Raw genomic sequence first — 17,122 nt, forward strand, 5'->3', positions numbered from 1 at the left:
ATTTTAAAACTTCAGTGAGTCTGTTATTTTTCTTTAAGTAGAACATTCTATATACATTTTTATTTGAAAACTTAGGAAAAAACTTTTGGAGTATTTAACAATCACTTTTTGAAGTGATTTGAGGTCACCTATTCAAGAACTTCACCATTACAGGAGGCATTTTCCCTCCTTCACATTCAAAAACCATTTCTAGACCTGCTTTTATAATTGCAGCAAGAAATAAAAACACGATGACAATAAGCTATTGCTATTATCGATCATCTCTCATGTCAATATTTTTCTTTTCATGGCAAAGTAGTTTCTTCTGTGCCAAGTACTGTCTTTGACACACACTAATTTAAGTTTCAATAAAGCTCATATGATCCCTTAATTAAGAACAAGGAGCAATCCAAACTCAGCTAATACCCCTGTGTTTCCAGAACAGAGGTAAACAGGATGGAAGCTTTCCAGGGACACTGATGCTCAAATGGCTGAAGTCATCATATCCAATCTTGTTTTCCCACTTTTCCATCTCTCACCCTCACCCCTCTCWGGCTTCCCTGAGCACAGCACCCTGGCAGCCCTGCTTTCTCCAAATCTGTGCCCTGAGGAAGATGTGATTCAGGCAAAAAGTGGAGAAATGCAAGAGTTTTAAAATCTTTTTAAAAGGTAGGAAATGGAYACAGCAATTCTACTGCCAGAGCTGGACTCTTAAATTAGTAGCTGGTGCCCAGTGAGCTGGAGACAGTGAGTAAAGATGACAGCTCTCAAAGGGAAATATCAGCTCCCTGGGAACCCATATCCAAAGCTCTCATTGTCTTTGATGAGACACTTTAATAACCCAGCTTTAGAAGTTTTTTCATCCTCTGTCATTATCTCAGCACCAACCTTGGCCTTTCCTGACTCACAGCAGCACCAGCAGCACTAACGTATCTTTAGCAAAGGGGGAATTCCCCACCTTATGTACAACCATTTTCTCCCCCCCAAAATAAAATCTTTGCAGTAAGGATWTTTTTCAGTTATTTTATTCTAGGTATCATTCATTTTTAAACCAAGTTTCTTCATTAAGGAAAAAAAAAAAAAAAGATTTGAAGGGTAGGTTTTTGTCAAGTATTGGTTATGATACAGCTGGGATTATTTTTCCCCTTTTAGCAATTGTAGTGCTTGTACGGATATTTTTTAAACCCAGCATGATATTTTGTTCTCGTTACAAAATCCCTCTCTCTCCTGGGACTTCTTGTGATAGCCTTGTGCATGCAGTCCCTTCAAAGATGACATTTCGTTTTCTTTGGCAAGCACTGCTGTCTGATGACAATTTGCATTATTGGACTGAAGTTAATGTTCTTTGGTACACTTATTTTTCAACCACGGATAGAAAAGGAATTTATTACAATTTTACTGTAYATTTTCATCTGAGGACCAAGCTGACATTTCTTTTTTCATGGAGACAAAACTGTTATGAGGTACAAATCTTGTATTGATCTCAGATCTGACCCTTGCTCATCAGGGAATAATTCTCTTCTTCTCCTGTATATTTTTTTTCATGTAATACGTAGATTTTGTAACAACTATTAACAGCCTGGGCTTGCTTTGTTTTGCTTTTTTAGATCCTAATATTCTGTGAAGTAGAAACCTACCACCTACCTCATTTATACTAAAAAAAAACAGAAATGCAAAGGAAAATAAAAGCCTGTTCAGAGGTTACAAATACCTTCTGAGGCTGAGCAGGGATTGAAATAAACCCTCTGAAAGAAGAGACAATTCCCAGCCCTCTCWCAACACGACACCACTGTCTTTGGAGTAGGGAAAGCTGACATCTGAAAACTGAACMACTCTCCTTATCTACACCAGACGTGATAAAATACTCCCCTTCTCTTTTTTTGTTTTCCAACATGTGTGAGAAGCATAAGAGCTGCTCGTGTATTTTATTTGGATAGTGCAAGCTTCACCTTAAAATGCTTTGGGATACCCAGGTAAGAGCACTATACTGTTGCCACAGGATCTTCTTTTTCCCTTCTAATTTCCTGATCTTTCCAGCACTAACTTCAGATTTGACTATTCTTTTTTCCTTTGACATTTCATCATATAAAATACAAAACTAAATTCTATGAAATGTAGCGAGAAAACAAGAYGTTTTCCAGAATGTTCCATTTAGAATAACTGGGATTTGTTTGGCCCACCCATTCTGATATAATGCTGTCTGAAGGGTCATTATGCCAGTCAAGACCCACCATCACCCCTTCTGTTTTCACAGATTGCTTTTCCTAGCCAAATCTTTCATGTGAGGAATCTCTTGTGCCTCCATCTTCCCTTTTGTGCCCATAMAGATTGCTGCAGACACAACTGACCCTGGTGTTTCATCATTCAGCATTTAGACTGATTGGAATAAATATTTGATTCTGATGCTTCTCCATATACAGCTCTTGACTCATGTGGCAGCTTTGTGTGCTTCCTATGCTGATGAGGATATTAAATGCTATACATTGATTTATTCTCATGCAAAAAAAAATCCCATGAACATAGAAATTCATAATCTGGTTAAATAAAGGGTGATTTAACTTGCATGTTGGCAGTGACATTAGAGTGACATTACTTTRAGAAAGCTAGTAGTTTCTATAATTTTTCTTTTACCTAAGAGATTTCCCCTAAAGAAGTTACAATGGAACACAGCACAGAGTCTAAGTTTATTTGTTGACTGGCTTTACCAACTTTCGTATTCTAACATTCAAAAAAGAAAATGCTCCCTTTCTTTCACCTCTAGTTTCCAACTCCACTCATTCTCCCAGGACACAGATCAGACCAAAGCAAATCAATCTACACTACATTATTGACCTAAAATAACCCAGATACAACTGCAAAACTAGCTCAGAACAGCTTTGAAAGCACTGGGGTGGATTCAAATTCACCTCTAATTCCGTGAGAAGGTTTTTAGTAGCCAGTGTTCCTGACACTTTGTTCACATATGCTGACTTCTTGACTTTTACACTTCCTGGTGTTTCTATGAGATGATTGAAACTAATGCAATTCATGGTGTTCTCCCCCCTCACCCCTTCAAGYAGAATTTATTTATATACAAAAATCCTCAAAACACCAGTGCACCWAAGCCACAGGTTTTGCACTGCTGGTGAACCACATAAAGATTTTGAGAGATCATTTTTTCCCTCAAATTTCAACTTCACTGAAGAATGCAACATCTTAAAAGTACATTTTAGCTTTAACTATAAACACAACAGAGTCCAACTGCTTATTTTTTTTTCTGAAAATGCATCAACACAATTTGAAATAAATGCCAGCAAGCCTCTCTCCTTATCCTTACTCATTTAAACAGAGTAAGTTTATTGCTGATAAATTGTACTTCACTTACTACTACTTTTACTACTACTACTTTAAATGCAGGTGAAGTTGAGGAAATTTTAGTCTTCTACAGGGTTTCAGTCATCATTTTAATTGTTCATAAGAGCATTTTTCAAATATTATTGAACTGTGAAAGATTGTATTTTGAACTGACCTAAAGTCTCAGGAAAGCAAAGAGTAGAGAAGGCATCATGCGGATTGCTGCAATTTGGTGATGTTCTCCTCCAATTTAAATCTATCTTGCATTTCTTTTGCTTTCTATGCAGTCTGCAGAAGAACTGGGGTTAGTGCATCAGGGAAGGACTTCAGATTGAACATGGTTTTATATGCATATACAGTAGTCCTTTATGGTCTTTAACACCCTTTTGCACCTGACTGTATCTGTTGGTTGAAAAATTATCACAGTGGGAAAGAAGTTTCCACAGTGACAAAAGAGACATCCCAGAACAGTGAAAAGCAATGAACAGAGACTGGGATGCACACATGCTGCCAACATGCACCCAGTGCAGCTTACTTGGGTATCAAAGCAGATTACATTTAAAGAAATTGCTGCACAGGGGATTTTTTCTTCAGAGCAGCCAAAGGGTGGGATGTGTGCTGCTGTTCCCTGAATCAGACTACAGATCAGGCTTTTCTCTTCCAACACTGCATTTAACAGAACAGTATGATTTGTATAAAAAAGAATCTGAAATCGTGCATGGTATTTCCCTCCTCAAATAATGCATAAGACTCATGATCAAGGGTACAGAAATGGGCTACAGGGCTGATACCCATTTATTTCCCTGATTTCTGATCTATCTGTAARTTCCACTGTTAAGAAGCTTAAATATCCTTGAAGCAATGAAGTWCACAGGATGCTGCACAGACTTTGAACATTTTCAAGTTGCAGGCAATGCATTAATCACGCAGGCGGAGGCCATCAATACGGGAACCCAATAATTGGTGTTTATTGAATGCTGATGGAAACACATCAGAGTGATAAAGCTGTCAGATACCTGCTCCACAGCCCTTCAAACATCACTGATGCCTGCAGCTCTACAGCTGCTTTTGCTGATGAACCACACACGACTGCCACRCAGAGTTGTTCAGTACAGCCGTAACACAGATTGCTTTTATGAGTGCTCAGCAGATCAAAGCACTCTGAAGATGACCCACAGATTTCTTCCTACCTATCCCTCCAAACTCCTCACCCATGAGCCACATCAGCCATTGCTCTGCTTTTGTGGCAGTTTGCAAGCAACTGCATTAGGATCATGTTCCCAGTTCGTTCAATTCACATGCTAAAAAAGCGACAGGAAACTTATTTTTTTACCAGAAGATATTTAAAGGACTCTGACTGGCATATGTATTTCAAAGACAGAAGGAGTCTCTAATACCATCCGTGTGTTCTCCTCCTAACAGATGCTGCAGAATCTTTACCAGTAACTCAAGCAGCAGAGAGATTTATTCAGGCCAACAACTGATGGCTGAACTAGATTGTATCACTTGGAAAGACATCCAATCTCAGGTCCAAGGGATGATGAATTTACCACTCCACTTAGTATGTTGTCCCCAAGGTTAATTCCCCTCTCTGCTAAAAAATACTATCTCAGTTAAAGGCAACAGGGTACCCAGCACTTGCTTTCTGCTGTATTGTAAATTTACTAGGTAGATTCAGAATTGCTTAGATAACTGCAATAAATAAGTGCATTTTTGTTTAAAATGTGTATCAAATTCGAATGAGAACAAAAGAGAAAAGGCTTACTACAGCAGGATTTAGGGCAAAGTGTCAGAATTTTCACACATGCACAGCTTTAAATTTAAAAACAAATTATTGTTTATCCTTTGTTTTGTATTAAAACCTATGGCTTCAAGTGAATGTAGTACTGACAGATACTTTGTATAATAAGAAACTAGAGAAACAGCACAGTCAACCAAATGACAAAGAAAAAACAGAGGTGAGTCATCTACAGAAAAGTGAAGGGAGTTGCTCAACGCCACAGAGATCAGTAGCACATCTACTGATATGAAGTACATGTCTTTATTCCTAATCCATTGAATCATCCAGCCCTGACAGAAAGGAAAAAGTTTGTTTTGTTTTTTTTTCATGGAAGTATGTATAGCAGATTATATAGAGCACAGAAAATCTTGCAGTGAAACAACAGATCTACCCTAAACTAAAAGTATCTATCCAAAGATCCCAAACCAGAAAAAGAACAAGTTCTCCAAGGGTACAGAAGGCTGTGTTTTACAGATGGATAAGCAAGGACATATTGATTTGCCTAAAGATGAGTGAGTCAGTACTAAAGAGCACAGTGATTACTGCTTGAGAGTCTTTCCTTCTGTTTCACTGATCACACTCCTGGCCCAGAAATCTMTCTTCCACTGGGCTCTGCAAGTTGATTTTTTTTTCTTTTTCYTTTTTATTATTAGAGTAGAAAACAATATTAGAGATTCCTATCACTTTTAATTCCAATCTTTATTTTAAATTGTTACCGCAGCACATTATGCTTAGCGAGGTCGGTAAAAGACTGATGGGTACTTCAGGAAATTATATTTTACAACACTGTTTGTACACTGGCTTATGGCAAATTTAGAAAGGAAAGGAGGAAAAAAAAAAAGAAGAAGAAGATACAATCTGGTACCATTACACTTTTTTTGCTATCCCTTCCTTGTTTATTTTCAGAATGCTGGTTGCCACCAAACGCTTATCAATTTGCCTAGAGATATTTTCAAAGGGCTGAGAGCAAGATGTGCTATCAGGATGCCTAACAGGTGTCTGGTGCTCACACACAGCCCTGGCTACAGATATGGGTGCTTCTATGCATCGCTTGCTTAAAAACATAACCACCTGGAAGATCTTAGAAACAGGGAATAGCATTCACAAATTTGTAAATATGGAAGGCCACATCCATCCCTGGCACAAGTGCTGGTAGCCCAGAAGAGTTATCAAAGATCGTGCAGAAAGTGCAACGTTGCAAAAGCCGGGGCAAGCAACTGTGAACGTAGGAATCAGGAACTTTTTCATCTTCAACAATGCRTGTCAAAGAGAATCAAGTCTGCTGGAAAACTGGTTTAGATTATTTGTGGTGCACCAAATATTACCACAAATGGTGCAGATTKTTGCAGGAGTAATGCCACAGGGAAAGGGGGAGTTATTCACAGAGGCTAATGTTAGCTTTATGCAAACTAGCTCCCTGGTTGTGCCCACAGTCTGTCAGAAGAGATAGGCTTTTCCAGAGGATGATTCAAAGTGGCTAATGCTTACCACTCTAGAGAAGCTTTTTTCCTCTCCATTAATTTTAGATGGGATTAGCCTCCCTCAGCTAACATTAGCCCAAGTGAATCGTCCTCTAAATTGTTGTCACCACTGCTGTCAGCAGTGCAGGGGAAAAAAACCCACACCAAAAGGAGGTCACTTCATGTTAACAGCTTTTTTTTTTTTCTTTTGCCTTATTTTATTTTTTGTTTTAACCTATGATGCAATTTCTGATAAAATATTTCTGRATTTTATTCTCCATTCTCTGGTCCAAGTGAAAAATGACTGTTACCATTGAAACSGAGAGGGTGTAAGTAGAAAAAGAATAATTTATGTTGAAAGGAACCCCTGGAGGTTCTGGTTGTGATCCTTTTCCAAGCAGATTCACCAAAGTAAAATCCTAATGCAGTAAAATGAAGGGTTTTAAAATTACCAAGTGTATCCAGAATAGCCCACCACGTCTTGAAGAGTGAATATTGGCTGCACCCATGGCAGATACTCTACTGTCAGCCACAAGGATTAGATGAAAACACACAGAGATAGGGCTGAGGGCTCTTTTAAGTTCTGGTGTCTGTTTAAATGTTTGTTCTCTCGCAGACATGCCGTGGCCACGTGAATCCATATCTCTTTTCTAAGTGGTTCCTCTGTCATCCCAGATATAATACCTTTCCCTTCCACTTACATGCATGAGAAGTGGACATCCTTTAATGTAGGAAAATGAGGAAGATTTTATGGTTTGATGTCAGAAGATAYGTTGTCTCAAAGGTATCAGAACCCTGATTCGTAAAACTTCAGCACTTTAGARATACAGCCAAGTACCAGTCCCTAACTTTCATCTTCAGCATGATACACACAGTAAATAAAGGTAGACAGATGGAATCAGATATTTGGAAAAGGCCAAAAGAAATAAGGAAAGAAAAAACCCCGAAACATAAACCTCTTCATTTACTAGTGCTGTGTTGACAGGGCTCCTTTAATCTGGGGTGCCTTGCTTTTCAAGAGTGACTTTAAAATGAGAGTGGAGAAGCAACAACAATAACTCCATTTTAAACCTGTTTTTCAGCATCTGTTGCTGCCTTTCAGTACTTGAGTGCCTTTGTGCATTTATTCCYGAGCTGGGCAATTACGACCCTGCATTTTGCCTGTCTGACTTGTGTTTCCCAATTTCACCTTTATTTCATCTCCCCAGATAGCTCTGTTATTCCTGGCTGATTACTAACCACTCCTCTGTGTGTCTGACCCATCTGAATAGCAGAAGATGTCTCCACATGAACTAGAGGCTCTTATATTCCACAGTCTGATTATACAGCAAACCACTTTTGAAGATTACACAGTAATACATAAGTAATACTCGCATAAAATACAGCCCCTCATTCCACAAGCAAGCTGATTAATCCCACGAGAGCTCACACATACAAGATCTCCAAAAWGCTTTTGCCTGGCAAGCACTGCATTACTGTGTCTGATGTTTCCCTCTGATTTCTACCTCCTTCCCASAGAAAATGGAGAAGCATGCAGTACTTCTGCAATTATGTGGTAAGAATCAGCCAAGTAACAACTGTACTTTCAGCCAGAACAATGAGTGCAATCATGAAGCAATTAGTGCAGGCAGCAGATGGTTTGCTGCTCTTTTTTTTTTTCTCAAGACTGGCAGGAAAAAGCCATGACTGAATAAGAGACTGGTCTGTCAGCAGTGGTAATTCAAGTCCACTGCCCAAGGCAGAGACACAGGAGAAAGATGTGTGAACAAAAGCAACCGAGTCACTGAAGCTGAACGAGTTATTGCTCATCAGCTGAACCCCAGTAATTAACCACATTCACTCACAAACAACACCCAAGAAACTGGGACATAAAATTACTTCAGTTAAAACAGATTTTCCTGCCATTGAACCAATCCCTATTCTAACAAACAAGATCTTAGCATAATGATAGACTCAGTGGGCTATGAAGAGATTGAGGGATGATTCTGTGTGACCCATTTACTGTTTATTACAACTGAGCAATGAGGGGCAGCCACTACGGGTGGCTTTGCCCTCATCAGTCCTCAATGGGATGAACAACTTCTGAGAACCAGAACAGTCCAGATGCAAAGTGATTCCTGTCTCTCCAGCCCTTGCTCTGTTCACCACCTGATTTTCCCCATCCCATTTGCTGCAATGACACGATGCAAATGGATGACAACAATCAAGTGGCTTGCTAGAGGGATGTAAAAGTGTCTTCCAGTTGATTATCACCTCCCTCCTGTCAACAGCAAAGCTAAATAACTGCACCACTCCTAACTGGTCAAAATCCAATTTACTCTTCAAAGTCCCCATCAAGAAAACCTTCACAGCCTCTTGAGTCATCAAAGTTAGTGGCATCAAAATGCAAATTCCTTACTATGCAGATAAGTTTCCCTTGCCTCCTTGGGTGACTGTCAGCCMGGGTGCACACAGTGTTTGGAATCCAAGGAGTAATGGATTGTCTTCCCTTAAATTCAGCTTTAGCACAAGATCRGGAAATAGCTAACAGCAGTGTCATTTGTTCCAAAGAACCCCTCAGCTCTYACTGCAATTATCCAAATACCTGCAGGACCTCTTAATTACTCTGAGAAAATTCTGCCTTTGGATATACAAACATGAAACCAATGGGAGTCATTTACACTTAGCCATAGGCTGAACTTGACCCTTAGTTTGARTTACATTTAATTTAGCCCAAGCTGATTAATACTCTTTGCCTGCTGGTTACCYTCTACAGTTCTTGGCCAAAGACTGTTGAATTCAGAAAATGTATGCATTAGGCTTTAAAGAAGAAACCAGGCCTGTGAGTCATACTCATTCAGTGTACTCTTAAAATTCTATTTTGGAGTTAATTGGTACAGATCTACAGACCTTGTGCTACCTGATTTTTGTCTTGCAGCTACAGTATTGAATAACCAACAGTTATGCAATTTGCTAATCAATGCCATAACAAAAATAATTTATAATACAGCCTACAGCCTCTCTCCCCAAACATCCCATACACACAACTGCAGCACCAACCCCATAAATTCAGGTTAACACACAAATGGACCCTTTGTTCCTATATCCAGATCGTCTTTTAGGACTCTGCAGAAGAGTGGGAATTTCCTAGGAAGAGTGACAATATACTTGTCATTTTATGATCATCAATCATAAATTAAATAAGTCTTAGCTGTATGGTTTCTCAGAATTATTTCCTGACCAGACTAAATWCGCTAACATTTGAAATTAGTTCTCTACTACATCCTACTTTTATTTGACACAGTTCCCACTGAAAGTTTCATTGATCTTCATGCAATAAATTTCCTGTTACTACCACACAGTGACTTTCATTCCAATGGTCCTAAAAAGATATCAGAGATCATCTTCTGATCTGTTTCATATCAGTTCCAGAAAACTCAACAGCCACAAGGGAAATATTTTGGCCTTGTCTAATTACATATTGAACACACARAAATAATTTAATCTGCACCTTCCTCTGAACAGAGTATAACCACAGGACACTGTATAAAATGCTGCAGGAGGGGTGAGTGAAAGATGTTGCATGCARTTGACTGTATGGGAAGAATTGGGAGGCAAGATGCTTTTCTCAGTTGCAAAGGGTATTAACCTACAGTWCTGGAAGGATTCTGGTTTTGAGAGTAAAGTGAAGGATGGAAATATTACAAAAATTTCAATACAATCATTGTGCAACCTTACCTACTTACTCAGCTTCCTTAGGCCTTTGTTTTCTCTGGCTTACAGTAAGAGTAACAAGCTAATCTATGCAAAATGAAAATTAGTACTTTAATTATTTTACAATGAATTTAACTACACATGATGGAGAACATCACAGATTTCAAACTTTTTCATTGATCCTTACATTAATGTATAATCTGAATATTCAGCCAGTAATTATTGATTATATTCATAGAGAGATAGATTATAGTCTCTAGATTCATCATACACAGAACAAAAAAGACCACCAAACTATTTTGTATAAAATCTTATATGCTAAATGTCAAGATATTACACTCTTTTACCCCTGCTGGGAGCTCAACAAACTCTTTTGGTCTTTTTCCATTTTTATTCAAAAACTTCAAAACATCAGGATGTGAAATCTGCCATTTCTCCTAGCAGTTTGCTCCAAAGGCCAGTTACTTTACAGCTGAGTTTATCTGCCATTGACTCCTAACCATCAATTTTTGTTAGAAGTTTTTATCGCTGAATCAAAATGGTTTCTCCTGTGATTTGTCTTCCCCCACGGAAATATTTATGCACAACAATATAGTTCTCCTTCAATATGCTTTTTGTTGAACTAAACAGATTGAGGTCTATCAAGTCCTTCAYTGTGAGAAAACTGACTTGTGAGTATTGATGTGTCTGATTTTCAAAAAATTCCAACMATGAGTTCTCCACAATAAAGTCCTGTGTTGTTGTGTTAGGCTGGGCAGCAAAAGATGAAGGCAAATCTCAGAGCATATTTATTTGGCTGATGGATTACCCGTACTGAGGGAACTGGACTTCAAAGGAAATTGATTCACTGCWACATTTTCTTCTCTTAGAAAATCAAAAACTACTTGAAAATATGCCAACCAGAGAGGAACAAGGAGTGTCTTATGMTGTTCTTGGAGCTGATACTAAACTGGAGGAAGACAATTGTCAAATAAGAGGCCAAAAGCCTCATTAGAGGTTTGTGAAGGATTCTAGYTGTCTTCTCTGCCCACTGCCTGTCACAAAATATTGCCAAAAGGATGGATGAATAAACACAGACTGCCAGATCAGTAACAGAGGACTCRGCCYAAGAACACAGCAGATGGCCACATCCTTTACTTTGACCTTTATGTTGAGGCTTGGTCAATGTTTTCTGCTTGGAAATTCCAAACKGGTATTTCCAAGACYGCCCYGGTACCACCCCAAAGAYTGCCCTGAAAGCCCTGCAGCAGTTKYACACAGAGATGRGGAAACTCYGGGTYCTMCYTAAGCAAACAAAGCCAAATGCTGCCAACAATTCTTACCTTCTGATCTTGGCTGTAGGCTAAGATCCAATCTTCCTGCTTGGGGTGGAAGAGCAGACTGTGGATGTAGAAGTTCAGACGGTATTTTTGATAGGTGGCTCCTTCATCAGAACTGATTAATAAGCTGCTTTCAACTTCTGGATCAGTCAGCAGCATAATCTACATGGAAGGGAGAGATGAAAACACAATGGGTAAGAAGAGTCAGATGGAAAATTAAGCAAGCAGCTAGGAACTTTGGATAAGCTTAYTATATATGACTATCTCAAAATATTTCAATGTAATTTCAAAACTACCATAGAAAATGTTTCAGTAATGAAAAAACTGTATCTCAGCTATGTATATAAACACATAACATAGGATCAAATAGGCTAAATTACTTTACCACTAGTTAAACCAGACCTACATAAAGCTGTGCTTAGGTTATTTGAAAATTTAAACCTGAAATTTTTAACACTAGAGCACAGAARTTACCTGGCAGGCACAGTGAGCTGCTTCAAGAACAATCTGTTGGAGTGGCAGACAAAAAGTTAGGTGTTAAGGAAAAAAAAAAGAACCAACAAAACATAGAAAGAGAAGACTGATCTCCACTGGTGGGTTTTGTTAGACTCTGGTAGAAATTTCAGAAAAAGCAATTTTATTGCCTGAAATGTTATAACCTGGCTGTCTGCAACAAGCAGTCTTGCTTTGGCATGAGAACACATTTGATAAYGTGCTGAATTCTTTCCACCTCCAGTTTCTATGGTGCTGTGAATTATAATTTGGTAGTGTATCAAAAATAATCTCTGCAGAGTGAAGTTGCTTTCTAGCTTTGTCTGGGGGTGTTATTTTAGGAATGACAAAAGGTATATGGCTTACAGCTGCAGTAGCTATGTCTCCCCATTAACTATGGCATTAATTGGTCTACATTGATGACGAACCAGTGACAATAATGAGTTACTTTCTCATGAGCGTCTGCATGGGAGAATGTACAAATCTGAGCAGTAAAAAGAGATTGTTCCAATATCTCAGCAAGCAACAGAGTAATACCCCTAAGGAATGGGAATGAGGCATCATGACTAAAAAAATGAGAGTTTTAAAGAATATTTGCCTTGAAAAGATATTAAAGGCTCAAATCATTAGCATTTTTATCTCATTTTTTCTAAGTTGCTTTGCAAATGGCAAACACTGATCTGTTTTTAGACAAGCCTGAAATGGAAGGATCCACACCTGGCATTTCTCAGAACAAATTCCTGGGTTTGAGCACTGCAAAAATCACACACTCCATTTCCTTCTCTTCTTCCATTTAGGCAAGCAGAGTTAGACACAACGTAAGTCACTACCTATGATTTATACGGAAACAGAGCATCTGGTGTCTGTGAGACACCAGATGCTAAAGAACTATTTGTATGTGAAGGTGTAAATACACATATAATCTACACAGAATGTGTCCTTCATTATTGTGCAGCTGCCAAATCTTTTTTTCTMTCTCTATAAAACACCCTGGTATCTTAACTATTTGGCCTGTGACTTGGAAGTTTGGGGTTCTGCAAAATCCCTGAASTTTCAGATCCTGAATAAGCTCAGACCATTTACATAACCCCACTGTATCTCAAACATAAAATGGGATAATGTTTCCATTGTAGCATAAAGGCAGAATCTCCTATTATATCTGATTTACTTTACAAATTTGAGATGAAATGCACATTTTTAAACATTTTATTTTCAATTATCACTTTCAAATACACCAAGCATATAACTCATGTGATTTCTAAACTGAAGATTGATAGATTATAGAAGCTACACAGAAAGAATTAATAATCAAACTATCAATACATATAAATAAAAGATACCRTCACTAAGTAGCCTATCCAACTTCTGAAGCCAAAAATTGTGATGTTTATCAGTTAGTTCCTTTTTCTTATCACAGTAATTTCTGGGACAACGTTWCTATGTTTATTTATTGATTCAGTACTAGGGTTCAAGCATTATGATTTTCTTATTTTTATTACTTCCTTCTTGAGTGGATTTTGTTTATGTTGGTATTTACAAATATCACAGCACAGCATTAATTTRGACTAGAGCAACTAGAGCAGAAATAAGCACAAATCAATGGGCTTGATCCGAGCTCCCTGAAGTTAATAAGAGTCTTGTCATTGACTTTGGATTGTGCCTCTAAGGCAAGTTGTTAATCAAGATCCACTCTAGTCTCACATATTTCCCTCTACCTGGGCAAGGAACTCATCTGACCTCATCACTGTCACATCCAAACACATCACTGCCTTAACACATTTTCTGTCAGGCCACTCCTCTGAAGTGCGAAAGTGCTCTTATCTGCATTTCTTAGAAAGGGATTGGAGGGAGAAACTGTGGAGGCACTGAAGCACCTAATTCCTCATCCAGTCAATAAAAGTTAAGTGCCTGAACAGATTTTCAAACACTGCTGACTTTGGCTTTAATCTGCTAACTACCACCCTGGGCTATTAGTACTTTGTTTTCAGGTGTCTCTGGTCTCCAAAAGCCTTGCCTTGCTTGTGATACCTGAGCAATCCTGCAGGTAAAAGTGTTTCAGGACAGTTTTGTTTCACATGCCAGCAGCACCTCAGATGTGAACTGTTGTGAATTCACACCAGGGCACACCGAGAGTGTGGGACAGGACACGGAGCTGATGGATGAATCTCTCCTCCAGTCAGAGTGCTAACTGTGAGACCAGCTTTCATCATTCTGCTCCACACTTGTACCCTGTATTGCTAATCACTCTGCACGTGTCATAAAGCAGAATAAGCTAGAGTTGAGTATCAGTCAGGACTTGCAGCACCATGTTTCCCATAAGATAAGAAAAGCAAATTTCATTACAACAGATCTGTGTGTAAAYAATCACAGTTACAAGCCCAAAAGACAGCACTTACTGGATAAATAGAATAAATTGATACCTGTATGAAAAATATKTCAAAACAAGAGGAAAATACTGTGTGTATCTATATGAACCTTTCAGAGCACACCAGGAGTGTATTTCTGAAATTAACATTTCAAATTTTTGGGGAAACCTCTGCAGCAAGTCCTTGTCTTCTGACTCAGGCCACAGTGATCTCAGAACACAGGAAATGCATTTCTTTTCAAGGAAACTAAACCAGAACATCCCCTGCCCACGGCAGGGGSTTGGAACTAGATGATCTTTAAGGTCCCTTCCAACAAAAACCATTCAGTGATTCTGTGAAACACYTCAGGAGTGCATCTAATGTTTTCCAACCACTACTGGACATTCAGACCACAGTATCAGGTTAGCACTGCTCTGAAATCAGACCCACTACCTCCAAAATGCCCAYACTGCAGATGCCATCTCAACATCAGCCATTTCATTCCACAAACACACTTTCACTTGCTGCACTACATGCAAATGTAGCTGCAGTCACGTTAGTTTAGTTTTATTGCCTAAGTTGCCTGGAATATAAATGAGAAGGGAGGGAAAGTACAATTAATTTTAATGCTTTTGTTGTTGCAGCATATGAAATACAGAGTAAGTACACTTTAGAATTTCCTTTTAAATAAATTAAGCCAATTTCTGCTTTGAAGTAGTCTATTACCTGATTTTATGCAGCTGCAGAAAATACAAGTGGACAMAAATGTGTTGAATAAGAAAAGCATGAAAACCAAAACCAATAACAATGACAAAAATTAATCTAAGTTTAGATGCTATAAACTTTATTAGCTAAGAATATCTAAGATAAAGAGATTATAGAGAAACCATTTTTATAATTTTGACTTTACTGTAGAAAGCATGCTAGATTTCCWGAAATGTGAGCTGCTCAAAGTATCAAACATCTTGCACTGCTTCTACAGTGCCAAATACAGYATATTACTGCTTTCCCAGCTAACACTGCTTTTGGTTGAGTTTATTCCAAACATCACAGAAGAATCAACATGACTTTTGCACATGAAAATCACACCTTAAATTTATCCGAGCCTTAGAGCCTGTAGGGAAAGGCAACCTAGCTCATGAAGTCAAATATGATTTTTCAGGTGTTCCCTTGCCAAAGGGTGTGAAATTGCCTTCAGATAAAAGGTGGAAAACACTTTAAGATCATCAATTCCAACCATTAGTCTAACACTACCAGGTCTACCCCTAAACCATGTCCCTAAGCACCACGTCTACACACTTTTCCAACACTACCAGGGATGGTGACTCCACCACCTCCCTGGGCAACCTGTTCCAACGCTTGACCACCCTTTCAGTGAAGGAATTTTTCATATCATATAATCTAAACCTCCTCTGGCACAACTTAAGGCTAYTTCCACTAGTCCTATTGCTTGTTACCTGAGAGAAATGACCAACACCCACCTGTATACATAACAACATTATCATTTTGGTTGGGCCATGTGTGAAAACTTAAGTCCATGACTTTCATGTTGCCAGTTTTTAATTACCTCCAATTCCACCATTATAAAATTAAGCTATTTATGCAGAAGTAAGAAGAGCCATATTCATCTGCCTCTTACTTCTACCAAGAGCCTTTGTAATGGGAGACCAACATTAGATTGCCTCTGGTCTGGTTTATTGTTGTCTTACATCAAACAAAAGCCAAGAGTGAGCAGGGTAAGACTCTACTTCTCTCCAGCAAGAGTAATTACTCTCTGTTCAGACCAATGTTCAGCAATGATCAGAATCTGCTTATTCACATGAGGCAGAGCAAGCACACACTGCACTTCTTAATGCTCCAGATGGATGGGCTTTTTTTTCCTCTGTAAAAAAAAAAAAAAGCCAATATAGTTGACACAGGCTTTTGCAACCAAATGCAAGGCATCCATTAATCATCTCCACTCTAAAAAGGGAGAAACGCGATTTGCTTTTCCTAGAGATGACAAATGAAAACCCGAACATAATTTATAGACCTTAAAACAGTCCACTATTTTTTCACCCCTTTTTCAAAGCTAACTCTTCTGATAACATTGCCATTGACAATTACATCTATTCTTGCTGTCATCAGAAAGAAACCCAGGAATTCTTAGCAAGGGGACTCTGATTTTGCTTCTAGAGATGGAATTGTGATCCTTATACATCTGCCACGAATGCTAGATTTAGTGGTAAATCTTGTAAAAAGAAGTCCAGAATTGCTCTCAATCTTTTATTTTGGCCACTCSTATCTCTACTTGGACCAGTTTTTTGCTAACACTTTGTGTAGGAAAGAACACACTACAGATGAACATCAGCTGCTATAGAACTGTGCACATTAGTAATGCCACTAAAATTTGGCCCAAGTTTCCACTTCAAATAAATTGGGTAACAGTATGAGCACCTAAATGAAAACATTAAATGAGCTAGAGCTGACAGTTTTGAAGCTTTCTCTAATGCCAACTAAAAGACAAGGTTAGTTGCTGAGCAATTTCATTAAGACACCATTAATATAATATACCAATAATTCAGTTGAGGCATTGTGGAATATTTCATTGCCAGAAGTTCTTGTTAACTCAGAAAGTGCAGCAATTTTGTAAGGAAAGAAAATACTTCAGTGACAGAATTACACTTTTAACACTAAAGAAAAAAAAGAAGAGTATGGCCTTTGAATGATGACCTGGTCTGG

The 17,122-nt window shown here is 38.5% G+C and overlaps 1 protein-coding gene across 1 annotated transcript in view; it reads right to left on the reverse strand.

Annotated features, from left to right (window-relative positions):
* SORCS1 (sortilin related VPS10 domain containing receptor 1) overlaps positions 1-17,122 on the reverse strand; it is a gene marked incomplete at its 5' end in the record, with an annotated part of 249,958 nt that overhangs the window by 87,190 nt on the left and 145,646 nt on the right. Inside the window, one exon of the mRNA XM_057375558.1 lies at positions 11,568-11,726. Coding sequence (XP_057231541.1) covers positions 11,568-11,726 — 159 coding nt within the window. The remainder of the gene's footprint in view (positions 1-11,567; positions 11,727-17,122) is intronic.

This window comes from Malurus melanocephalus, unplaced genomic scaffold, assembly GCF_030028575.1.
Source record: "Malurus melanocephalus ecotype Western Australia unplaced genomic scaffold, MMel_1.1 scaffold_252, whole genome shotgun sequence".
Lineage (NCBI taxonomy): Eukaryota > Metazoa > Chordata > Aves > Passeriformes > Maluridae > Malurus > Malurus melanocephalus.